At 59.2% G+C, this 25,251-nt stretch overlaps 1 protein-coding gene and 1 long non-coding RNA gene across 3 annotated transcripts in view; one reads left to right on the top strand and one right to left on the bottom strand.

Annotated features, from left to right (window-relative positions):
* Window positions 1-25,251, bottom strand: part of LHPP (phospholysine phosphohistidine inorganic pyrophosphate phosphatase) — a 115,752-nt gene continuing 90,501 nt past the window's right edge. For both annotated transcript variants that reach the window (XM_059172899.1, XM_059172898.1), the window contains one exon: window positions 1-751. In XM_059172899.1, coding sequence (XP_059028882.1) covers window positions 655-751 — 97 coding nt within the window. In that variant the 3' untranslated portion in view covers window positions 1-654. The remainder of the gene's footprint in view (window positions 752-25,251) is intronic.
* LOC131830574 (uncharacterized) lies at window positions 745-5,460 on the top strand. The gene is made up of 3 exons (XR_009353224.1): window positions 745-1,349; window positions 1,865-2,245; window positions 2,701-5,460. It is a non-coding gene; the product is annotated as an uncharacterized LOC131830574 (long non-coding RNA).

Raw genomic sequence — 25,251 nt, forward strand, 5'->3', positions numbered from 1 at the left:
GGGTCAGGACAGTTTATTTATTTAACCAGTAGCTGCCCCGGCAGACGCTGGGCAAGACACATTCACGTCTACCGAGTTAGGGCCCTGGACCACCCTCTGGGCCCACAGCCTTGACCCACAAGGTTAGTTCTTGATTATAGGACGGCAGTCTTCAGGGTCCCCGGGGAGCTGCCCCAGCCTTGGGCTCCAAGGTGCCTTTTGGGGTAGGAGGGGGAAGGGGTGCCAAGGGGCCACTTGGACTCAGGGTGGGAGCAAGGAGGCCGGCGGGGGATGCTGGGCCATCCCAGGGAGGCTGCTTCAGCCCCAGGCTGCATGGACGGTGCAGGAAGCCCCCGCCTTCTCCAGGCCCCTCCGTCAAATGCACAGAACGTGTGACAGAGGGCCGGGGAGTCAAGGTCCCTCAGGCCAGTCAGCTGGGACACTCATACGACTGGGTGCGGCTAGAGAGCGTTCCTAGAGACAAGGGTTCTCCTCGTCTGGAGACACCCAGACGGGTCTGTCCCACTGTCTGACTTCACCGGGTTGGGGGTGGCTGGGGCAGCAGGCCATCCCCGGAGGAACAGCTCCACGGGAGGCTGGGGGAAGCAAGCCTGGCCTGCACCCTGGGGCCCAGGGGAGGGGTGGCGCCAGGCGGGGGTCGCCCTACGAGGCTCGTCACTTGTCCGCGTGCTGCAGAAGCAGGTCCACGGCCTCTGCCAGGTTGTCCACGTATCCATCAGCCTTCACGTCCGGATGCCGCTCATCACTGGGCCTGGAGAGCAGAGCCGCAGGTTAGACCATCCGTGACCCCTTCGGAGCCTCTTTCTCCCTGCGTCTAGCACGGGCCCTCAGGAGGCCTCCAGGTCCTTCTGTACCGGGTTACCGATGCCCCTCCTCCCACTCCCTGTCTCAGCCACCCATCAGGGTGTACACAACCCCTCCTGTTCTCTCCACAGGTCACCTCTCCGAACCCCTTCTAGCCGAAGCCTGCTCAGAGTGGCCGCTGGCTCTGCTCCATCCCCACCACCAGCAGAAATGTCTGACTCCTAACAGCAGGGCCGTGATTTTGACCCTGCTCTGAGTGCCTCCCCGTCCAAACCCTAGGGGTGCACTTGCCAACCAGTCCCTGTCCTCTGAGGTCACTCCCACACCACAGAGGGGGGTGCTCCTGGCAAAGCAGCTCTCTGGCTGGGTGGGATTTGGCGGGGTAGAACTGTCCAAAGCCCCAGATACGTCCTGAGATCTGCCTGGAGGATAAGCACAAGAGAAGAGAGACCACGCCATGGATGCAAATGCCTATGGGCCCAGGTGGCACCCCAGGACGCCAATGTGGGGGCTCCTGGAGGAGAGGCTGTGGACGGAGTCCTGAGGTAGAGCAGGGGTCCCAGTGGGCATGTGGGTGGGGAACTGTAAGAGGGCTGGAGCCCTGGCCACAGGAGCGACCTGGGGTGGGCTCCTAGGGACATCCCAAAAGTCTCTAACACTTGGGGGAAGGGCTGGGACCTCGTCCCTTGGGCTGCGTGCAGCCTGGTGCTGTGAGCTAAGACTCAAGTCCTGGTGACCTGACGACCCTCCTGCACTGCTCATGAGCTGGAGTTTGTGGGGCGGGGTACCCCCGTGCAACTTCATACCACTGAGGACCTGCTACTCAGATCACCCCATGGCCTGACCCCAGCTCCCTGAGAAAGCAGGAAATCATGGCTTCCCAGCAGCCAGGCCACCACCTCGGAAGCCCCCACCCTGGTTTGGAAGGAAGTGGTTGACACTGGCTCTGATAACATCCTAAAAGCCAAGTTGTCCCTTTTGAAGGGTTTGTTTTTCACAAAGCTCTTTACCCTACAGTGGCTGTCCTTTCAGGGCAAGGGAACCACCTTTTGTTTTAAAGAGTCAGCCTGGTGGCCTGAAGGCCACCTCCCCAGGGGCAGCCGTGGGAGTGGAGAGGGCAGTGCACACAACCCTGATGACTGAGGCCCCAAACCAGGAGCCCTGGAGACAACACAGGTGCTGAGCGCATGGGGACCCTCACCGCCACCACTGGGTCTGCAACTGGAGCAAGAACAACCCTCACATCTGTGCAGGGTTCTACGGGCTCGTTTCACTCTTGCCATCACAGACACAGCTGGCGATGGCGGGAACTTAAGATACATCATCCCCAGCAGCGCTGAAATACATACTTGTCGCTGTCAAAAGGTTGTATGTGGCGTGGCCTTTAGTTCACCAAATTGTGTGCCGGCACCTGCTTCGGACCCATCCATTTCACTCCCAGGTACGCACATGACAAAAATGCGTCGATATGTTCACCAAAACACGTGTACTAGAACATTCCACGCAGCTTTATGGTAAGAGCACAAAGGAGGAAATTGCACAAGTGTCCGTCAGCAGGGGCCAGAGAAACACGGTGGCAAGCGCAGGCGGTTGAATGCGGCGATGGTCCTACTCCCAGGAAATGACCCTCTGCGCTGCTGACCCTCTGACAGGCCGCAGGAGCCAGGAGCCAGGCTCAAGGAACCCCAGCTAGAGGACCCATTTACGCCAAGTTCAGGAGCGACACAACCAGTCCCTATGGTGCAGGGGCCAGAAGACGGTTACTTTTCGGGGGAACAGGATTGGGGGTGCTGGCAATGTTCTAGATCTTCACCTGGGTGGCAGTTACGGGGTGGGGCACACAGGGGAAAACGCATTACGCTGTTTGTTTTTAGAGTGCTCTCTATGCATCTGCAGATACAGGCATGTGACGAAGTCACACATGATTGACAAGCACAAGGTATCTATGTGCTGTCACCTTGGCCAGTCTCTGTGGCCCCCCAGGCCAAATCCTCCCTGCAACCGGCTTTGTACAACCCTCAAGCTGCTGTAAAAAGAATATGCAACGTTTGGCTCACAAAGCCTTGGCCAGCTACACCCCGCGCCTCTACCACACAGCCTTGCAGACCTCTGGTTCCGGCCCCTGCCACCCACCGGCCTCTCCATTTTCGTCCACCCGGACGGCGCTCACGCCTGCCGACTGCCCAGGGCTTCTGCGGGCAGCCCCTCCTGCAGGACGTCCTTCGTCCCTGGAAAGCCTGCGCTCCCCACTCGGGCCCTCCTGGTGGGCAGGAGCCTCCCGTGGGCGCTGCTGGCCCTGCCTGGCTCGGGAGTGTGCGGCTGCCCCACCCCGGTAGGGCCGCCCCGCCCCCATCACTCGGCCCCGCCCCGGATGGGGGGGGGGTGATTCTCCTCAGGGCAGCTCTGACCGCAGGGCTCAGCAAGGTGGGTGGGAGGGGCCCTCTAAGAGAGACGGAGATGGAGTACCCGAACAGGCAGTAAACCTAATCCAGGAGAACCGTCTGCCTCAGTTTCTCCACCTGTGCCTTGAGGCTAAGCGTGGTTCTCTACTCATCACGTGACCTGACACCTCAGTGCCTTGGTGTCCCTGACTCTCAACAAAGGTAGTAAGAGGACGCATGCGCAGGCTCTGGCAAGGGGCAGGTGCGGGGGTGGGGGGGGGGGCGCAGTTCCTTTCTCTCAATCACTGAGAACCTGGATGCCGCAGGGGAGCGCAGGGAAGCGCGCTATGTGCCGGGATGGCAGGGAGAGGGAGTGGCGGCCTGGCCTTGGGCCCTGCCTTGGCACACAGGCTGGTGGGAGGACAGACCTCAGTATATGGGATCCAGGGAAGTCAAAGAAGGGGCCTGTGTGTGAAACCACGGGCACTGGATGGTAGGGTGGGCAGGCTGGGACCAGGACCCCGGGGGACGGCCCGATGGCCCCGAGTCCCAGCAGTCCCTGCACCTGAGACCACAGCTCCAGGTGCGCGCAGGGAGGGGCCGGTGGGAGGACAGGCACCTGCCCAGGCATCACTGCTCCCCGGCTGCCAGCCCCCTGGTCTCCCCTCTTGCTCGGCCTGTGCACGGGGGCTTGAGTCTTGCGCCATCCTGGAGGTGCTCTTCGGGGCTCCCTCGGCTATCCCTGGGGCAGGAGCGGCTCCAAAGCCCCACTTGCCAGCGAGGTGGGAGCGCCCCGCCCTTTGCCTAGGAGGGGGCTGTTGAGCCAGGGGGGACAGCCAGGCAGGCTTCAGGTCACGCCTGGGCAGGTGTGGAGCCCCCCGGCCCCTGCTCCGGGGCCCACCCCCAGCTCCCACGGCATTCCCAGCTTTCGCCCCAAACAGGTCAGCATGATGGCTCAAAGGAACCAAACTTCTCCTAGCAAACCCCACCCGGCTCATCGTCCAAGTCCCCGGGTGGCTGGCCCGGGGCTCCCCTCCTCAGACCCCTGCCCCGGGCCCCTGGGCCAGGCACCGTTCAGTGCCGTGAGCTCAGCCCCGGGAGGGAGCAAGAGATCTGCCTGTGAAGGAAGCCGCTCTGCACCGAGCTGCTCGCAAGCCTCACTCGGCGCTCAGCACCTAGCGAACGGAGGACCCAGCTAATTACGTTTAATTACATATCATTTAAATTCAAGAATCCATTAAAAGAAAGGACTGCATTAGCAGCAGGCCGGTGTTTGCCAACACACAGAGGAAATCACGGATTTTTATGTCTTAATTACGGGATGCTGCCATGAGCTATGGCTCGGGAGCCGGGGTACCAGGAGGGGATGGTCCGGGGCCCAGCCTGAAGCCCTGAAGCAGCCACACTCGGTCCAATGGCAGACCAGCGGGCAGTGCCCCTGTCCATGCCGGCTGGTGACCCAAGCCCTGCAGGGCCTCAGAGACACGGCACCACGGAGGCCAAATCATGAGACCCAGCAAGGATGTGCCCGTGGCAGTGGGAACAGAGCAGAGAGCGTGATGGAGAAAGGGACCGAGAGACCCCTGGGCCTTGAGCAGGACGTGGAGGGACAGACGGGGCAAGAGCACAGCCAGGCAGGGACGGCAGCAGGGGGCTGCGCGAGAGACGGACAGAGGGACCCAGACAGATGCACACACACAAAGCGAGAGAGAGGAGGGAGAAGAAACTGAGTCAGAGACAGACAGAGACAGAGGGAGGAAAGAGCAAAACAAAGGTGGGGGGGGGGTGGACAGCAACTCGGGAGAGGGCGACCGAGAGGGATGGAGGGAAAGAGGCCAGAGAGATGGGCAGACGGGGCAGGGGAAGCGCGAGCCGCACAGAGAGATGGGCAGGGCAGACGGGGCAGGGGAAGCGCGAGCTGCACAAAGCTGGGGCAGGGTCGGGAAGGCAGACACACACCAGAGTCTCCCGGGCCAGAGTGGGCAGCCTCGGTGCCCTGCTCTAGGACACATGTGTCCTGGTCACCCACTTGTCCCTCTGTGACTTTGGGAGGCCCCTTTTCCCTGTACCTCATGGGGTCTGTAGGAGTCGCAGCACTGCCCCTCCCCAGGGCCCACTGGTCTGCCCAGCGTGAGTGTCTCTTTACCTCCTGACCCTCAGCTTGCTCATCTGTATGGTGGGCGCACGGCCGACTCTCAAGGCTGCTCTGAGAACGGAGCATGGCTACAACAGAACCACCTGACGCCCACCCCTCATCCTGCCCTCTGCCCTCCAGGCTCAGGAAGAGAGCTCTGAGGGCATTTAGAGGGAGCTGTGGGGCCAGGGAAGCTTCCAGAAAAAGGGACATGAAGTCCGGACGCCCACCCCCCCCAACATCGCCCTCACCACCCTCCAGAGGTTGGCGTGAAAACACGGGTCCCTGTGGACATCCCCCGAACTAGGCAGGAGCACCAGGCCTCCGATCTTGGCCTGAAGATGGAGGCGGAGGCAGACGCCCCGGGGGCTGCCCTGCAGAGGGCCAACGCATCCCTCTCTGCTCTCCTGGGCTCCGGGGGTGGCGTTCGGGTGTCTCTGGCTGCGCCCAGATCCGGTGGGCGGGTCAGAGCAGCTTCCCAGACACCCATCTGCTCCCGCCTCTGTGTGGGTCAATGCTGGCGGTGACCCCGCTGGCCCATGCCACTGGCTCGTGGGCAGAGGAGACAGTCCATCCCCACAGGGTCTCCATCCCCGGGGCCAGCCGGCATCCAGGGCCCGCCGCTCTTCAGGCCTTCCCCGCCCTCCCACACCTCTGTCTGCACCGTGTCCAGGGGCGCGCTTCAAACCTCCGACTGCAAACTCCTATTCATCCTTCAAGACCTCACTCACTCGTTCCCACCTCCAGCTCGACCCCACGGGGCCCACTACTCTTTTCTGAGCATGTGGCACGTCCTCCAACACTCCCCGCCCCCGCAAGCCCCCAAGCCATTCTGGCAGGTGCTCTGCTGACCTGGGCTGCCCAGAGGGAGGAGCCCGGATTCCTGCCGGTGCCGGCCGCCCCCGCAGGCCGAGCCCAGAGCAGGCACCCAGGAAGTGTCCGCCATCAAGTGAATGAACAAAGGCCCCCACTCGGGCAGGGCGCCGCCTGTCATTAGCTAGTCCTCCCCCTCGTGCCTCGTGAGCTGAGGGAAGAAGGAAAGACAGAGGCCGAGAACAAGGCCAGTGTGTGCGCCGGCCAGAGCGGCCTCACAGTGATGCTCTTTGTACCAGTTGAGGAGAAATGGCGGCCAGACCCCCCACCTCCATGCCCGCCCGCTTCCCCGGGGCTGCCCGAGGGGCCAGCACCTCTTCCCTGGCTCTAGCGACCGTGGGGACATGGGCAGCCTCCCCTCGGGGAACGCTGGAGGGTCAGCGCCACCGTGGCAGGCCCGCCTCCCCACCCTGGTCGGCCCCGGGGCACGACAGAGGCTCCCCAGCCTGGAGGCCACTGCTCACGTGAGGAGGGGCATATGTCCTTGTCCCCGATTGTTCTGGAAGAGCCAGGCACTCGGGGCAGGCCAGCCAAGTGAATTCAGGGAACTGGGCACTGGCCTCCAAGAGTGATGCCAAGCAGGCTGTGCTGACAACCGTCAGAGGAAAGGACAGAGGGTGTCGGCTCACGGGGCCAGAGGTGACACGCCTGAGCCAAGGGCAATCTTTCCATCTGAGCCCCAGCAGTCCAAGACCCAGGACCAGAGAGCTTGGCCTCCTGCAAATGCTTCCCACCGCCCCCCTGCTGGCCCAGGATGGCGCCTGGCAAAACGGCAGCTGGCTGGGAACCCGAGGGGCCACAGTGTCCCCCTGACCTGGGCTGGCTGCTGGCAGGTGCCACAGGATCAGTGACCTGGCAGTGGGGTGACCCGGAGGAAAGTCAGCCACAGATCTCAGATGGGTGCTTCTACCCCACGGTCCCCCGGGCCAGCCCAGGACCTGGGCTCCAGAGGTGGGGTGGATGGGCCTTAGGACCCCTCTGGGAAAACGCTGGGACTTGTGCTAAGGCTTCACGAGGGGCTCTGACCTGGTCCTTGCTGACAAGGAGATCACCATGGACACAAGAGCCAGGGCCGCGACAGTCAGGGGCTACAGCCTTAGGTCTCTGTCCTCACCCAGCTTGTCCTGGGACAAGACAGCCTGAAGTCCCCGGGCCCTGCCCTGTCGAGCCAGCTCACACGGACAGGGGTTTCCTAACTTCCTTGAAAATCACGTGGGGGAAACACACTGAGAGAAAAACCCAGGCCTGAGAGAGGACTTGCTCCAGGCCCTTCTGAGGCCCACGACAACCGGGCCAGGAAAGGAAATGGCGACACCTCTCTGCTGGCTGGGACCTCTGTGGGGGGAGGTGGCCGCACCCCCTGGCTCCCATCCCCAGTGGGCACCTGGGCCTCCCCTCGTCTGCTCGTAATGGGGAGGGCTGGGGGAGGGGCAACAGGTAACCCTCCTTCGCGGTGGCCCCCGTGATGAGCACAGACGTGTGCCCGGGGGTGACACGCAGGTCTGAGCCCCTTCAGGCTGTCTTCCTCCCACCCACTGCCTGGTGCCCTGGGACCAGGCCCCGCAGGAAACTGACAGTGGAGCCAGGGGCCTGACACCAATGGGGGATGGGGCAGGGGACCGCAGGCTGGCCGCCTCCCCCACCCCCACCTCTGCTTGTCAAGGTAGGGCTGGGTCCCTACTCATACCCACCCACTGGGAGACATACCCTTCCTGCATAGGCACTGTAGACTGTGGTGGGCTGGGAGTGCCCCCCAGAGAGGAGGGAGGTCACACCAGGTCAGGCCCTGTGGTCTCCCGGGGGTCCAACTCTCGTCCTGATATGGAAGCGAGCTGGGCCAAGGGTGGGCTGGGCTAACTCAACACCCCTCTTGTTCGGGCCGGGGGCAGCCCAAGGCCCAGAACTCCAGACTGCGTGACCCAACCTGCAGCTGGGAAGGGCCAGGAGTCTCTCCACGCTGAAGGAGGCACCTGCTGGGCCAATCTCAGGGGTTCTGAGCCCTGGAGGGTAAACTGAGGCAGGGTAAGGCACTTGCCACAGACCAGAGCTCCCACAGGCCGGCAGGCAGGCCCCGGAACGCTAAGCAAAGCTAGGGCCCCCGGCTGGGGTGATGGGTGAGCTGCAGATGTCACTCCCCAAGGATGAGGGCACAAACGTGCGCCAACCCCGCCTCTGTTGTAGGTGACTTTGAGGACAGTCTCCCATGTCCCCGGCACAAGGATGTGGGCACCATGACTCAGCGTTCTAGAGATGACAACGTGGATATATGAGCCAACGACACGCACCCAGCGCCACAAGCAGGAAAGGCAGAGCTGGGCCTCCCACCTCATGTGTCTGGCTTTCTGGAAAACCTGGGCTCATTTTTGAGATTCTTCCCTTACCACGCAGGACATATCCCGCATCTGGGGGTTACTGATGTACTGTTGACCTCCGGCCAGACTGCGAGGCGTCTGGGTCAGCTCCCGGTCAGCGGTGGGCCCTGGGAGGCATCCGCCGGCTCCAGCAACCGCAGGGGGGACAGCACAGGGGGACAGATGACGAGGAAACGAAAGAAAAGGCGTAACTCACGCTGTGTGCGGCCTCCCCCACGACTGAGCACGCTTGCCCCGCAGAGCTGAGAAGCCACTGTAACACCTTCTCCTCTGGGCCTCGCGGTCACCAGCAGGGGGGTTGGGGGGTGTCACCAGTGGGGGTCCAAGCCCCGCTGAGGGAGGGGAGGTCACTGTGGACCCTGACACCCCGCCTCAGGGCCACTCGTCCACACGGAGGAACTGGGCCTCTTTACGGTCTGTCTCGGCTGGTGGCACCTTGCCGAACAGAACCCAACCCTGGCACCAGCTGTTTCCTGGGCGGCTGTCACCGCCCGGCACCAGGAGGCACGGGGGTGGGGGTGAGAGGTGCCCTCACACGGACCAGAGAGGTCCCCAGAACCCCCGGGTGTGGCTGGAGACCCCACACCTGCCTTTGCTCAGTTCCCATCCACAGTGAGGCCAGAGTCACACACCGGTGGCCTTCAGACATGTCAGGCTGGGCCCAGAGTGTTTGTCAGAAACAGAAGCTGGAAGTCGGGCTTCTTTCGAACATCGGGAGGAACCAGTAACAACGCCCCAGCATTCCACAGGCAGAAACGAGCTGATGCAGCCCTTGAATGGGGGGAGCAGCTTGGAGCCTATCGTGCTCCCCACTCTCCAGCATCTCCCGGCTCTCAGGCCAGGCCTTGTTCACTCTGCTGCATTTCCTGCCTGCCTGCATGGGTATCTGAATTTGCCGCCCTACCCTAGAGCATTGGCTATCTGGGACTCATTTCCCAAAGAAAAAGTAACCTGCTCCAGGAAGCCTTCCCTGAAGCCTCCTCCCCAGCCCTCACCTCAGGGGCCTGCTCTTGCTCCAAGGTCCCTGTGTTGACCCCACTGGAGCACCCATCCCTCTACTGCAAGTGCCTGGGTACCTGTGGGTGCCCCTCCAGACTGTGGACTCCCTGAGGTCAGGCGCAACCCCATGGTGGTCTCATACTCCCGGGATAAGGCCTTGGGCACAGGCAGCCGACTGAGCAGACAAGCAGGGGGCCTCCTTCCTTTTGACCATCCAGGGGCTGTGTGTCATGACCAAGGCATCTAGCTCCTTCCGGGTCTGAGCCGTCCTAGAGGTCTAGGCACAAGGGCCAGTCCACCTTGGAACTGAGGGATGAAGAGCAGAAAGGCAGGAGTCTAGGCCCTAGGGCCCGGGGAGCCCTGGCCTGGTCTCCCCTTCCTGGCCCTCCCTAGAGGAAGTCCCCTGCTCACCCCTGCAGGCATCTGAACTCCCCCCAGTCTGGATGGCAGTGCTGGGCCACAGAGAATTTTCTTCTTGGAAACCACTCACCCACAACCCAGACAGTCAGAAGTATGAAAATGCCACCCCACTGCCCCTGTACGGGGCAGGCTGACTCGGCCCCGAGAAGCAGGCCCCCTGCGCCACAGACAAAGCAGGCTCCTGAGCCTGAGGATAGTGTCCCGGGCTGAGCCACAGGTGCAAGTGCTGGCAGCAGGAGCATACGGAAGCCAAGGTCAGCCCCGAAGCGGAGGGATGGGTCCAAGGGGCTCTCCCTACCCCCACCACCACTTAGACGGGATCCACCCTCCCTGACATGGCTCAGGAGATGGCCCCGGCGCCCGCCAAACACCCCCACTTCTCCTCTCGTCTGTAACTCCCCGGTTCCCCGAACTGCCCATGCCACTGCCTAGAACACCCTCTCATGCCTGCTCCCCTGCAAGGCCCAGCTCAAGGGACCCTCCCCTCCCCTTGGTCTCCAGGACCCATCCTGCCCCCTGAAGGGACACCTGTAAGGCCTCTGGGACACAGGCCTAAGGAATCCAGTTGGGACAGACGGAGGCCTGGCACTGTCGTGGTTAGAGTACCCGCGGGCGGGAGCTCTGTCACAGAGCAGCAGGGCACCCCCGGGGCACCCCCGCCGGGCACGAGCAGGAAACCATCCCACAACCCCACGCCTCCCCCAGGTCATGCAAACAGCAAGGCCCGTTTCTCTGGTCTTCCCCCATTTTGCTCCCAGAGAACATGGGAGACCGGACCCCAGAGGCCCCTAATGACGACCGCATGGACTCAGGCGGGGACTGGGCAGGGATGGGGCGAGAGGGCCGGGGCTGCCAGCCAGAGTGTGTGTGGTCCTCCCATTGTTGGACAAACACCTTAACACTCAGAGCCCCTCATCTGCGGGGTAGGGGGGCTAAGGGGACCCGCCGGGGGCTGCGGTGGAGCGTGTGAGACAAGCAGCTGGCACAGGGTATGGCCGATGCGATGTGTGATCCGGGTGGTTAAGAGCCCTCGAGGGCCCCCTCTGCCTGGGGTGAGGGGTGGGCAGGGTCCACAGCTGTTCCTGGGAAGCTCACCTTGTTCTCCACATCTGGAGAACAGATGCCATCTTTGGAGAAGGCGGTAGGTCCTTTTAGGGCCAAATATCTCAGGGGCCTCGTGACAGAGCCCGACCAAGCTGCCGGGACAAGTGCCATATTCCTGCTTGGCAGGGGTTGAGCATGACTGGTGGTGGCCGATGTCCCTCGGATGTCCTGGGGACAGGTGGCAAGGGGACCCTCTGGACTCCTTTGGCAGGGTGGGCGGGGGGGGGGGCAACCACAGCAGAGTTGCTGGCCCAGCCCTTGGGGGCCACTTCTCCAAGCCAACGGGATGTACTATTCATAACAGTGATGGCCACGGGGAGCCCTCTCCCTCCGGGGACCTGGTGAGGGGCCTTGCACACTTTAGTGGCCCAAAGGTCTAGGTGCGACTGCCCCCTTCTTAGGGCGGGCAAAATGGAGGCTCGGAGAGAGTGAGTGGCCTGCCCGGGGTCAGCGGCCCAGTGCCTTTGCCTGTCTGCCTCCCCGGCGTGGCTGGAAGCTTCTGCAGTACGGTCTAGAGCTCCCCGAGAGCCAGGCGGGCTGCACTAGCAAGCAGCAGGCAGGGCCCGACCTAGAAGGCTCGCTCCGGCAGGGGGACCGGCCCTCCGGCTCCCCGTAGAGGAACTCCCGACAGCTGTTCAGAATATTTTGATAAAAACATGTTGAACACCTGGGGTGTGTTTAGTTTAGAAGCAGCCAGCCGGGCCCCTTGCAATATGCTCTCCAACGGTCAAATCCCCCGAGAGGCCTATGTGTGCTCCCACCCAGGCCCTCGGGAGCACCGGGCAGGGCGCTCCTCCCGGCCTCCCCCCGAAAGCCGCTGCACTCCCTCTCTCTTCCTGAGGCCGGACTGCAGGAGGTCAGGGAGATCCCCTGCTAGCCCGGCGAACCTGGGCTTGCACACCTGAGCCCTTGGTTCTCGTGAGGTGGCCCAGGAGAGCGGGAGGGCACACGGTGGTGGTGCTGCCCCATCCTGGGGGCAGAAGGGGTCACGGAATCCCACTCACTGAAGGCCTGGCGTCATTTCCACCACCACGTAAAGACCCAGGTGGCTGGGTCGGGCACCTCACTACTGACAGAGGCTTGCTGGGGGGATGCCCTGCGGGCACTTCCTCAAGCTGGTCTGGGATATGCCCCCGGATACACGAAGAGAGATGCTCAGGATGGGTCTGGAAGTTGCCCAGTGCTCAAGTGGCAGAGCAAGGCTTGCCCCCAAACACTGTCCTGTTCTGTTGGCCTGGGAGCAGAGTCTCCTAAGTCAGGGTGCCCCTCACTGGTGCTGCTTAGGGTCCAACATGTGGGGAAGTCCCACCTGACCTCAGAGATGCGGTTCCATGAACCCCACGGTCTTCCAGGGACACGTGTGGGACCTCCAGCCCACCAGCCTCCACGTACTCCACACATGTTCCTCTCACACAGGGTTAAAATCTGCACTTCACAAGCCAGGTCTACGATGGCCATGGCGCACGCGGAGCTGGGCTCAGCATCACGAACCAGTTTGAGCAGTCCACGCCACACACACCCCCAAATGGCCAGAGGGAAGGATGCTGAGGCGGGCAGGACATGAGCAACAGGAACTCTCCCCCTGTGGCCGGCGGGAGGGGCCCGCAGCGCAGCCTCTGGAAAAAACCCGCTTGGCAGATATGTCCAAACTAGAAACCTGTGAATACCACGTGACCCGGCGAGCCTATCCTGGGCACCTGCCACAGGGCCATGAGATTCTGTTACCCGAGGGGCGGAGACAGGGAGGTCCCACCAGCTCTGTGTACAATGACCCCAAACTGGGAACCAGCCCAGGAAATCTGCAGTGGGCTAGTCGTACAACAAATCCCATGACAGGCTCCTGCTACACAGAACGTGGATGAAATAGAGCTGGCTTTTCTTTAAGTGTCTCAGCTCAGAAAGGTTTCTCTAGGACATCAGATGAAGTTGGAGAGATGGTTCAGAAGCTGCAATGAAGAAAGGGGGAAATAACTGCACCACAGGCCTGTGACCTGGAACCAAAAACTGAAGCTTTGAGCTCCCCGGCAGCCAGAGCAAAGAGGGAAGCCCTGTAGGTTAGATGGCAGCAGGCAATGGTTCAGGAGGGACGCCCTTCTTTGCAGCACAGACCAGGAAGGTCTTCTCCCAGCCCTATATGGGGGCAGTGAGGCTCCAGCAGACCGTCCCCAGAAACTCAAAGGTCACCCTTCCAAATGAACAGACTCCTGTTACGCAGCTCTAAGGGCGAGAGGAAGGCTTGGGGCTCCGGGCTGGCCTAGCCCGCTCCCCTGACTTCTCAGCACCTGGCAGGTCCCTGAACTGGATTGTTCAGTCTAGGTTTTTCGAAACCAGCTCCCACTTGCTCCGGAGTCCCCCCCCCCCCCCACAGCTGCCCCTTATTCGGGGAAGTCCCTTCTGCTCTCCGGACTTTGGCGTCTCCGCTCGCAAGACTAGCTGAGCCCCCAGCCCTCTTACCCCTCACCCCCATTTGTGGATGGGCGGCTGATCTCAGGGGCCGACAGGGGACAGGCGGACGCTGGCCTGGGACAGGTGGGATGGGGGCGGCAGGCGTGGGGCAGCAGACAAGCCAGCAGAGGTCCCGGGAACCACGCAGAGTGTTGGAGCCTGTGTTTGAGGAGACCCATGCTGGGATATTATTGTTTAGTTCCAGTCCTGTGCAGAACAGGTCTCTGAAGATGTCCCCGGCTTGGGGGGGGGGGGGGTGCCAGTCACTCCTCTCCCTAGCAGCCTGCCGTGTGCCCTCTCTCACCCAGCCTGGCCCAGGCCCTGCCCAGAGGGAATGGGCTGAGTGGACCCACCTCCACTGCCCAGGCCCCAGCGTGCTCAAGAAATCCCTCCAACGGCCACCCCGAGCGCATCACACGGAGAGGACCAGCTCTGTCATAAAGAGGCAGCCAGCTGCATTCAATGCGAGTGTAGATGAAACACTGCGGTGCTGAGCACCGAGCATGGGAACACGCTCCGTCTGTCATGGGTCCTGCGTTCACTGCCTGTGCCCGACTAACCACAGTCAGAAGCCGCCGGCACTACAGTGGGGCGGAGGCAGAAACTGCAGCCCGCTCCCTCACCACCGCTCCCCATGCCGGCCCCTGTCTGGAGCTGGGAAAGGACACGCCGTGCCAGACGGGGAGCAGGGCGCTGTGGGCCTGGCTCCCACCAGCCACCGAGCTCAGAGTGGGAGCTTGTCACGTGAAGAGGGAGGGAACGGTAGCCTCCCAGTCCTCACGAAGGTCGGCGGGGGACCCAGTGGCAGGGCCTGGCTGCAGGCCTGCACACAGGCTCTGGACTTGGGTGCCAGGGCCCACATCCCGCCCAAGCAGGTGACCTCCCCCACTGTGAAGACTGAATACAACAGTGGACAGTGTGCACGAGGCACACAGGGGAGCGTTGGGCTCTGGGACAGCAGCGGTCGGGCTGACTGGGGGTACTTAGGGCGAGCACTGCGGGGGAGAAAGGCCCGAGGCAGCGGTGCTGACAGCCCTCCCAGACGGGAAGCCAGGGAGCAGGGAAAGGACCAGAACATCCCGAGGGGACATTAAGGAACACTCCAGAGGAGCTGTTCGTTCGTTTCAAACTGACACGCTGACTCACAAGGACTGTCCCCTGCGGGGTGGGGCTCACTGGCAGTGCCCCGGCATCTGGGACGGCCCCCTATCCTGCACGGGATCCTGCCACGGCCCTGGAGCTCTTCCCTCCACCCGCACACACTGCACCCAGGCGCGGACGCATTCTCCTTTGCCGCCCTCCTCCCCACGGATGCTAAGCCGAAAGGGCTTCTGCTGGGCTCGTCTCCTGTAGAGAGCGGATCTCTAAAAGGAATTCTGTTCTTTAACCCTATTCCTGGACATCTTTCCTGAAGATTTAATTCTAAAGAGGACTCAAGCGTATGGACAAGTCTTCAATAAAAGTTTGCTGAATCGAGGGAAAAAGCACTTTTAGAAACATCTGTGACAATGCTACTTACAACAGAAAAGGAGCCAACCGTGGGGGAGTACTGAAGCCTCGTCCGCTTTATCTGCTCCGTGAAACACGCCAGAGCCGTGAGCCACGGCAGGAGGACGAGGGAGGCGGAAGACCAGGGGTTTCTGCACGCCTGTGCCCAGGGATGCAGGAGGGAACTGGCTGCAAACCTGAGATATACAGCTGTCTGAGCAGGGAAGGATCAGAGACAGAACCTTTTGTCTTTCAAATTCGCCTGGAGATTGCACTGACGCTATCTCAGCAGTACGTGTAGTAGTAAAGACAGTTTCTCCATCCGTCTCGCCACTGCTTCACCAGAGGTATTAACAAGGCCGGAAAGTGGAGATGATGTTCCAGCCCGGACAGACACTAGGGGCACAGCGACCCATCCTGGGCCCGGGGCTTGCCAGCCAGGGGGCAGCAGTCTAGACTAGCCCTGTCCCTGGGGCCAAGCACCTGGCTGGGCAGGGCCAATGCCGCCTGCTCTGTGGAGCATATCACTTCATTACGGAGCAGGGCTGCCCAGGTGTGCTAAGGTAATCCTGGGGGAACCCCAAATGCCGCCAGCGATCACCCCAGGCTGGTCCTCCCCTGGCCCCTCTGTCCAGCTGCCAGCCATCGGGTGGGTGTGCATAGGTCCAAACCCAGCCCAGGACGGACAGCACCTCATTCATATCCCGACTTCGTATCTCACCTCCCAGCAAGAAGGACATGGGAACAAGGGGTTGGCTTCGGCTCACACGGCCAGCACATGGCAGGGCTGGGACATGGATCCCCGTTCTGACTCCAGTACCAGCACCTTCCCTGAACTTGCTGGATGGAACAACCAGAGGGAAAAGCAATGAGCCCCAAACCCCAAAACTGGAGGCACTTTAGGGCACAACCCCTCCTTTCTCTGGGGACGAAATCGAGGCCCAGGAAGGAACAGCTGCTGGCCTGAGATGGCCCGGCCAGACTGCACCAAAGATGAGGAGGGTGACCTTCTAGAGAGTGGAGCCTGGCTCTGGGGATGACGGGGGGACTGGGGCTGGGGTCAGGGCCTCTTCATCCGTCCCTCCATACAGAGGGGGAAACCGAGGCACAGAAAAGGAGGGCCTAGAGTGACCCAGCAAGGAGGCCAGTGCTCCTCCCCCATTCACTGAGCACCTTCCATCCTGGCCAGGTTCCCCGAAAAGTTGATGAACGCCACCTCATTCATCATAGTCCAGACGGCACCTCGTAAATGGTCAAAGCCTCCCGGTGAGGGGCCATTCATTCCGGGCCTGGGGGACGCCAGCCGGCCGGGGCGGCAGGCCCCACAGTGGGCTGATTGTGTGTGCAGGGACCCCGTCCAAGCTGCCCTGGCTCCTGGCAGGCCGCCGTGCGCTGGACGATTCCTAGACGGAATCTTGTTTTCGCCAGCTCCGTCTCTAGGCAGGCAGACGAGCTGCTCCTCCCAAACATTTACTCAACACTTTTTCTTCAGACCCTAGTCCTGCCCCGTGATTTACGGGGAAGCCATAAACCAGCCCCAAACAAGCCTGCCCTGTGGCCTCCAGAAAGCTCTGGAAGCAGCTCCAGCAGGGTCCCATCGGCCATCTGGGCTGTGGGTGGGGATGACCGTCACCTTCTGCTGCATTTACTCAGTGACCCTCAGGGGGACACTGTCCTCTCTGCAGATGGGGAAACTGAGGCCCAAAGGGAGGAACTGGGACGTGGGTAGCCATATAGGTCGGGATTCTGGGCCAGAATTTTCCCCAAGTTTTGGGAATTGCCCCTAACAGCCTCGCTGCCTCAGTTCTCCACCAGAGGCTTTCGGGGCTCGAGCCCGAGGTTCAGTGTATGGGAAGGGCCTGGGCATGCCAGGACTCCAGAACGGGCAAGGGTCCTGTGGTTGGTGACAGGTGGGAGGAGAGAACCAGGACCGACTTCCTCCGGGTGCTGTGTGGGCTGAAGATCCTGTGGGAAGCAGGGCCCTGCATGCCATCGGTGATGCCATTTCTTCCTGGGCACCAGACGCCAGGGACATGGTCCCTCACCAGTCCCCCGGCCCAGGCGCACGCCAGGACCCTCCTTTCCGCACTGTCCCGGCTTCACATCACTTAACACCAGGTAAGGCCCATCTGGTTCTCTCCCTGCCCCCAGCCCCAAAGGCTTCCTGTTCACTTGTTTTCCATATATACTTGAGAATTAACTTCTCCGGTGTGTGTGACGAGGTAGGGAAGGAGAGAGCAGCACAGGTGGCCCGGCCAGTGTCATGTTGTCCCAAAACAAAAGTTCTTCAGCAGGTCACACCTGGTGTCCTCCTCACAGGCCTGGAGAGGAGACCGGGACGTGCTCTCAGCTCCAGGTCAGGAGGCCCGAGAGCCACAGGAGATGAGGACACTGGTTCTCAAACCCACTGCCCAGTGGGATGACATGGGAGCTCCGAACAACCACCGGGTGTCAAAGCTGGGTGGGGGTGGGGCGCTAGAGCAGGCCCCGGGGGGACACACGTAGCCCTGCAGCAAGGCTCGCATTAATTAGAGAGAAAGTCTCTAGTCCCCCATCGATGCTCCCACCTGAAGAAACTAGAAAGAGAAGAGAGCAAGATAAACCCACGGCAAACGGGGGTGATTCCTAAGAGAGCAGAGCATAGAGCCATGAACTGAAAACAGAAAAACAACAGAGAATATCATTGAAACAGCCAGCTGGTTCTTGGGAAAGAGCGACTAGAAAATACTGACGCCCGAACCCTCCTTGGAAGGTTTTTTTCCATTTGGTTGGTCCTGGTGTGGCCTGGGGGCCGGGTGGTCTAACCTCCCCAGATGCTTCTAATGGGCAGCCTGGGCGGGACCTTCCCCTCCTCCCAGGGGCAGACCCCTCGAGGGCGGGCCTGCAGGGAGAGAGAGCCGGCAGCCACAGCTCCTGCCCCAGTGTTCCGTCTGCGACACCTGACTGTGCGGTCTGGGCCAAGTCCTTTCCCCTCTCTGGGCCTCAGTTTCCACACCGGACTTTGTCCTAGAGCTGACACTGCCCACCTGTGCTGCTTTGAGCCCTGGCTTCCCGGAAGAGCCTGGGGGGCGGCAGGGGTGGGCAGCGGGCTGCTAGTGCGGGAGCCCTGCCTCCCCATCTCCTCCCCTGGGATGGCCTGGTCTCCCCCTCTGGGGCGCAGGGTGTTGTCTTTTCTCCCTGTGAGCTCCCTCCCCAAGCAGACACTCAGGACGCACTAGCATGCTAGGATGCCACGAGGACGCCCCCTGATGTCAGGCCTGGGGGCTGTACCCCCCCCCCCCCCCCCCGTCCTACCTCCTCTCTAGTGAACAAGCCTGGGCCCCCAAACAGCACCAAAGGTAACACCCAGCTCAGCCTCCCCTCCACTGCGCCCTGCCAACTCCGCTCCCTCCACAGCTGGAGGCTGCTCTGGACTCCCCGTGCAGGCAGCCGTGGAGACAGGACGCCTCAAGCTTTCTGGCAGAAAGTTCACGAAAGCATGGCGATGGGTGAGATCTTTTCCACCTGGGACAGGAATCCTGCTTACTTCAAAGAGGTGGACAACAGCGTGTGCTACAACCACACTCCCCTCCCTGACGTTATGGGGCACAGCCCATGCTAGGAACCCCTTCTTCCCTCCCGCTGCATCATATTATGATCTAGCCTTTGTTTTATGCATGAGGAAGCAGGCTCAGAAAGGGGGTCATAACCTCCCTTGGCCACAGAGCTCGTAAGTGGCAGCACTGGGCTTCAGACCCCCTCTGTCTCCAGGTCCACCATCTCCCTCCCGTCCCTCATCTGTGTACCACTGGGTGTCTCTGCTGGGACGGGCTGACTCTGCCACTCCAGGCGGATGGGATAACCTCAGAACTGGGAGCCAGGAAAAAAGTTCTTTTGGCTCTGATGGAGCCTTTGGAGCTCAAGACCCCTGACAGTGTGCCCTTCATGCCCTCACACCAGGAAAGACAAGGAGAAGCCAAGTCCAGAGCTGGCACGGCGCTGCCCCTCCCACCTTGGGGAAGAGGTGGGCGAACACATACAGAGACGGGTTATTAATTAAGCCAGGCCTTTGAAACATCACAGCAGAGAGAGGAGTGCCAACAGGGATGTCCAGCTGCAGCAAACCCTGTATGGAAGGTTCCAGCATCTCCCCGTGGGCACCATCATTCTCTGGCAGCCTGTGGCACTTTTCTCTGCACAGACGTCAGCCAGTGCTTACTCTGTACCCCAGCCTCAAAGTGCTGCTGTCCCACACTGTCCCACTGCTGTGCCGCGTGCACTTGGAAGCAGAGAGGGAGAATGTGAGGTGAACCGAGGAGCTGCTCATGCCCTTCTCTGCAGAGAACAATGAAAACCCTGCGCAGCCAATCAATTGCACGTCTATTTCTCTAAAGGGGCAGTGGGGGTGGAGAGAGCTTTCCTGAAAGGACTTGGCCTTGAAACATTAAGCCAAACAACTGGATTTGGCAGCGGCCAGCTTCCAAGCACCGCCAGCCGGAAGAACCCAGAGGCCAGGCATGCCGAGACTGCGTCGGGAAGAATGAACTCATTCAAAGCCAAGCCCGGTGCTGGAGAGTCCGCACACCGCAGACCCGCACATCAAGGGGCTTCAGCCCCAGGGGTCCTGGGGTGGGGGAACCGAGAGCCCGACCTCAGCTCTGCTGCGGGGGCCAGGTCTGCCCACGGGGATGCATGGCGGAACGGCCAGCGGGTCTGTCGGGGGCGGACAGGGAAAGGCCTTGCTCCATGTTGTCAGCGCAGCATCAAAGTGCCCGCACCTGGGAATCGCGGGGGGCCAGTCCCCAGTAGGCATCAACGTTGCTTGGGGGTGAGCCCTGCGCCATCGTGGCCTCCAGAGCGGGGTTCTCACATCAGCGGGTGCCTGGCTACCCCCTGCTCATCAGGCCCTGGACGGAGCGGTCGTGCTGAGCCGGCGGGCGCTGCCCCCACCTTCTCTGGTTTGCAGTCCTGCCACAGCCACGCGGGTTGTGAACCAGGCCAAGCCCGTGCCACCTTTTGAAAGTCAAGCTTTTATCTTTGCCAAATGGCCTTCGACTTTGGGGGCAGCTTTGAAGCCAGAGTGGTGGGCACAGCTCAACCCAGCAGCAGGAGCTTTTGTGAAGGAAACAGATAAGCAGGGCCCAGGATGCCCGCCGGATGCCCATGGGCCCCGGGATGTTCCTCTCCCAGCCCTGAGAGGCTTAGGCAGGAAAAGGCGCCCACCACACACCACCCAGTCTCTGTTCTGCCCTCCGGGCTGCTTTGAGTAGCCCCTGGTAACCCCGACAGATACCCCTCCTGCACACAATGCCCCAGAGGCTGGTCATAAAGCCTGCAGCCCAGGGTCTACACACGCTCGGTGGAAGCCACAGCTCTTGTAGACTACGGGCCGTTTTCTCCCAGATGGTTTAGAGAAGGGACATCAAGCGAAAACTTCAGAGTCATCGTCAGCTGCACTGCTGTGGGGGCACCGTGACTTACGGACCCTCCACCATGGTTGTGAATAACACCATTTTGCCAGCAACACAGCCAGTCGAGAAAATGAGCATCTGGTTTTCCCGAGCCTTGGCTCTTCCTTCCTTGGCTCCTACAGCACAATGCAACATGCGGGCCAGTCCCTGTGCTCCCCAGTGCCCCCTGAGGGGACAAGGTAGGCTCTGGGAATGTTCTGATCCTCCCACCTCGGAGAGCAGACCTGCCCCTCGCAAGCTGTGACAGCAGGTCCCGAAGAGCCAGAACCCACAAATATGAATATTTTTTTGCAAACATTTGCAAAAAAAATTTTTTTTAATTAAAAAGCATACCTTTCTGCTTTAGAGAGCAATGCTTCAGGTGGGGCGGACCCCACGTTCACCGTGAAGGCAAGGCCCAGGCTGACACGGCCATGCCCACAGCTCCGCATGGACTGAGAAGGCGCGGAGTCCCACACCTCAACAAATGGCCATTCCATGGGTCGTGTCCTCTCAGACGTTTCCTCTCTGAACACAGAGCACCTGAGAGCCTGGTTTGCTGGGAAAGGGGCAGTAGGCAGCAAGACCTACTCCTGTGGCTGGCAGGCCAGAGCGGTGGCATTGCCGGTGTGGCCTGCGGTCTGGGATGCCCCTGGTGACGGAGGCCTGGAGCCAGCCCTGCCTGGCCAGCCCTCAGCCAGGGCATCTGTGCCCTTGAGGTGCAGACGGTTGTGAGGTCATGGCCAGCCCCCAATATCCCAGCAAATGGTTCTTGGCTTTTCTTATTCTCAATTCAGGGTGTGTTCCAGCCACCCTGCAGAAGAAAGAGGTAGGGCAAAGGGCATGGAGCCCAGTGGAGGGACCGCAGTGACCAGGAGAAGTCAGGGCATAGTAGGGCTCGGGGGTCGGGACACGCCTGATCACGTCACTGTCAAGGGCCTCCTGGCCTCAGAGTGGATGGGGGCGGATGGAGAAAGGAGTAAGCCGGATGGGGAAAGAAGCATTCAGAGAATGGAGACCAGATGGTGAGGTCACAGGAGTGGAGGTGAGAAGGAAGGCGACCTTGACCCAAATGACAGGACAGGGCTGCTTGCTGAGCCCCTGCCCTGGCATACTGAGTTGGGGGCCAGCCTCATTTTTCTGTGGGGACCCCTCCCCTGCACCCAGGGCCCCCCACCTGGCCAGGCTCCCACCACACTCTGGACCCACCTCCCCACCCTGAGTCCCAAGTGGCCAGCACAACGGGAGGGCTGTGGCGAGGGTGGTCTGGGAGCCCTGGCTTAGCCCTTGCTAAGTCTCCAATGTGCTGGTGGGGGCACTCCCAGGCCCTCTGTGCCCAGAGCAAGGAACGACGGCTGGAACAGGCATGCGACACGGGGCTCAATTGCATGACCCTGAGACCATGACCTGAGCTGAAATCCAGCTGGAGGCTTAAACGACTGCACCACCTGCCCCCCGAACCCCCAAATCTGGAGATTTCTGACCTCCTTGGGCTGTTCTCCAGATACCTGGCTTCCCCCCAGGGGACCTGGATGTCCCCTCTAAGTGGATATGACATGGGCAGTGCAGGGGTCAGAGGCTGGAGAGTGCTCCTGCCGGTGGCATGTCCGATGGGATTGGGACTTCTTTGCTCTTTGCGTCTTCTTGGCCCTTCCCTACATCCCACCTGGAAACCACTTCGCTTCTCAGTTCCCTGCGTCGATCAGACTCCCAAGCCTCTTCTTCCCTCCCAGGGCCGGGCAGGACAACCACAGACAAGCACGGGGGACGAAAGCAGCTGATGACAATGTTGCTGACAGAGACCAGTTTTGCCCCAGAAAAAGCTGTGGGACCACAGTTTCTTTTTCGTATCAAAAACGCAGTGGGGTGTACACGGCGGTGTGCGGGAGCCAGTGTGTGCGGACTGCGCATCTTCCCCCAGCTCCACACTCTGAGAGCTCGCTCTGGTGGCTCGAAACCAGCCATGCTGGGAATATTCATGCCACGGAAAGTGGCACGCACTTCCCATCAGGGCTTCCCCGGCCTCGCAAATAACTAGTTGTTACAGTTAAAGCAGACCACTTGAACTTGATAATCCTCCAAGTGCCTCTTATGTGAAAACAATTCCCTGAGACAGTGATTTATGTGCTCACATATAAATAAGCCCATGTTCAGAGATGCATGCAGGGCAATTTCCAAGATAATGACAATAAAACCTAATTACTGTTAATCCAGTGACGGTCTGCTGAAATGAGCAAACCTTTAATTTATAAAATTTTTTGAGTCATTAAAATCAGTATTAGCAAGGTGGAGGTCCACAGGAGGGCTGTGGCTCTTTCTTGCCTACGCTGTGACAATGGCACAGCCACATGCAAAAGAATAAAACTGGACCCTTACATCACACCATGGTCAGACATATACACAAAACGACCCAAAGACCTGGCCAACAGACACATGAAAAAGTGCTCCACATCACTCGGCATCAGGGAAATACAAATCAAAACCACAGTGAGATACCACCTCACGCCAGTCAGAATGGCTAAAATTAACAAGTCAGGAAATGACAGGAAACAAACTGAGGGCTGCTGGAGGGGAGGGGGAGAGGAAGGGGGTGACTGGGTGATGGACACTGGGGAGGGTGTGTGTTGTAAGGAGCGCTGGATATTATATGAAACTGATGAATCAGGACCTGTACCCCTGAAACAAATAATACATTATATGTTAATGTTTTAAAAAGAAAGAAACTTAAGAGCACCAAGGGCTTTTGGCACCAGAAAGACCTGAATTTGAAACTGAACTTTTCCACCTGTGATGTTCTGTGATCATGGTTAGTTAAGTTCGATATGTCTAAACCTTGGTTTCCCATTTGTAAAAATGTACTGCCATGGAAATGACTTTTTAGGACCATGTTAAGCAACAAATAAAGTCATCTGTACATGCTTAACAGCCAGTGGAACAAAATATATGCTCAATAAAATACACTTATCAGTTTAAAAAATGGCCCAAAGATCTGAATGGAAGAGCTAAAAACATCAAATTCTTAGAAAAAAACACAGAGGTAAGTCTTCACGGTCTCAGGTTTGTCAAAGGGAGGGGAACTGCAAACCCAAACCATGACGATATCACTTCCCCACCCACCGAGAGAGCTGGAATCAAGAAGTCCGATACGCACAAGGGCAGGTGAAGATATGGAGAAATCAGGACCTTCATACACTGCTGGTGGGAATGTAAAATGATGTGGCTGCTTTGGAAAATGGTCTGGCAGATCCTCCAATGATTAAAATTAATTACCATATGACCCACCAGTCCCACTCCGAGGTATATACCCAAGTGAAAGAAGCCAGTAAAAAAAGACCACTTTTCACATTGTTCCACTATACGAAATGTCCACAACAGGTAAACCTACAGGGATGGAGAGTACGTTAGTGGTTGCTTTGGGCAGGGGAGATGGGGAGGGTAGCTACATGGGGAGGATGGTACACACCATTCTTTTAGAGGTGATGCAAATGTTCTAAAATTGGCCAATGGTGATGGTGATTGTACATACTAAAAACTCTGGAATTATACATTTTAATGGGTAAACTATGTGGTTCTAGATTCTACCTCAATAAAGCTTTTTACTTAAAAAAAAAAAAACACACATTTAAAGGGACTGATAAGAGCAAAGATGGAAAGCTGACACACAACACAGGCGGCATTCCAAGTCAGTGGGGGGAAAGGGTGGCGACTGAAGCGGGTGTTTGAAGAGCTGCTGGCTACCATATAGACAATACAATCAGGTCCCTACCTCACGCCGTGTGTACCAGTCACATTCAAGTAGAGTCAGAACCTGAATGTGCCAAGCAAAACTTTTAAACTCCTGGAGGAGAATGCAGAAGAGTATCTTTCCAACGACGGGGAGGGGAAGATGTGCTGGAGAAGACACAAAATGCATATTTCAATTTAAACCTTTCATTAAGTAAGACACCATAAACTAAAAATACAAACCACAGGGGAGCCTGGGTGGCTCCATTGGTAAAAAGTCTACCTTCAGCTCGGGTTGTGATCTTGGGGTCCTGGGATCGAGCCCCACACTGGGCTCCCTGCTCAGTGGAGAGTCTGCTTCTCTTTCTCTCTTTCTGCCCCTCCCCCAGCTCACACTCATTCTCATTCTCTCTCTCTCTCAAATAAATAAATCTTTCAAAAAATACAAGCCACAGATGGAGAGTAAATATTTACAACACAAATAACTGACAAAAGAGCAGGAGGAGACTGTATTCAGAATTTTAACAAACTACACTTGACTCTTGAACATGGGGATTAGGAGCCCCCCCCAGCAGTCAGAAATCCATGCCTAAGTTCCGACTCCCCCCAAATAGCCCACTGTTGGCTGATAAACTTACCAGTAACATAAACCATAGATTAACGCATTCTGTATGTGTCATACATATATATACTATATCTGTGTGATAAAGTAAGCTAGAGAGTAGAAAATATGAGGAAAATCATCAGAGAAAATACATTTACAGTACCATACTATAAAAAAATTCACGCACCTAAGTGGACCCACGCAGTTCAAACCTGTGTTGTTCAAGGGTCAACTGTACTTTTCTTTCTTTCTTTTTTTTTTTTTTTTAAAGATTTTTATTTATTCATTTGACAGAGAGAGAGATCACAAGCAGGCAGAGAGGCAGGCAGAGAGAGAGGAGGAAGCAGGCTCCCTGCTGAGCAGAGAGCCCAATGTGAGGCTCGATCCCAGGACCCCAGGATTATGACCTGAGCCGAAGGCAGAGGCTTAACCCACTGAGCCACCCAGGCGCCCCTCAACTGTACTTTTCTTTAAA

The sequence above is a fragment of the Mustela lutreola genome, chromosome 4, assembly GCF_030435805.1.
Source record: "Mustela lutreola isolate mMusLut2 chromosome 4, mMusLut2.pri, whole genome shotgun sequence".
Lineage (NCBI taxonomy): Eukaryota > Metazoa > Chordata > Mammalia > Carnivora > Mustelidae > Mustela > Mustela lutreola.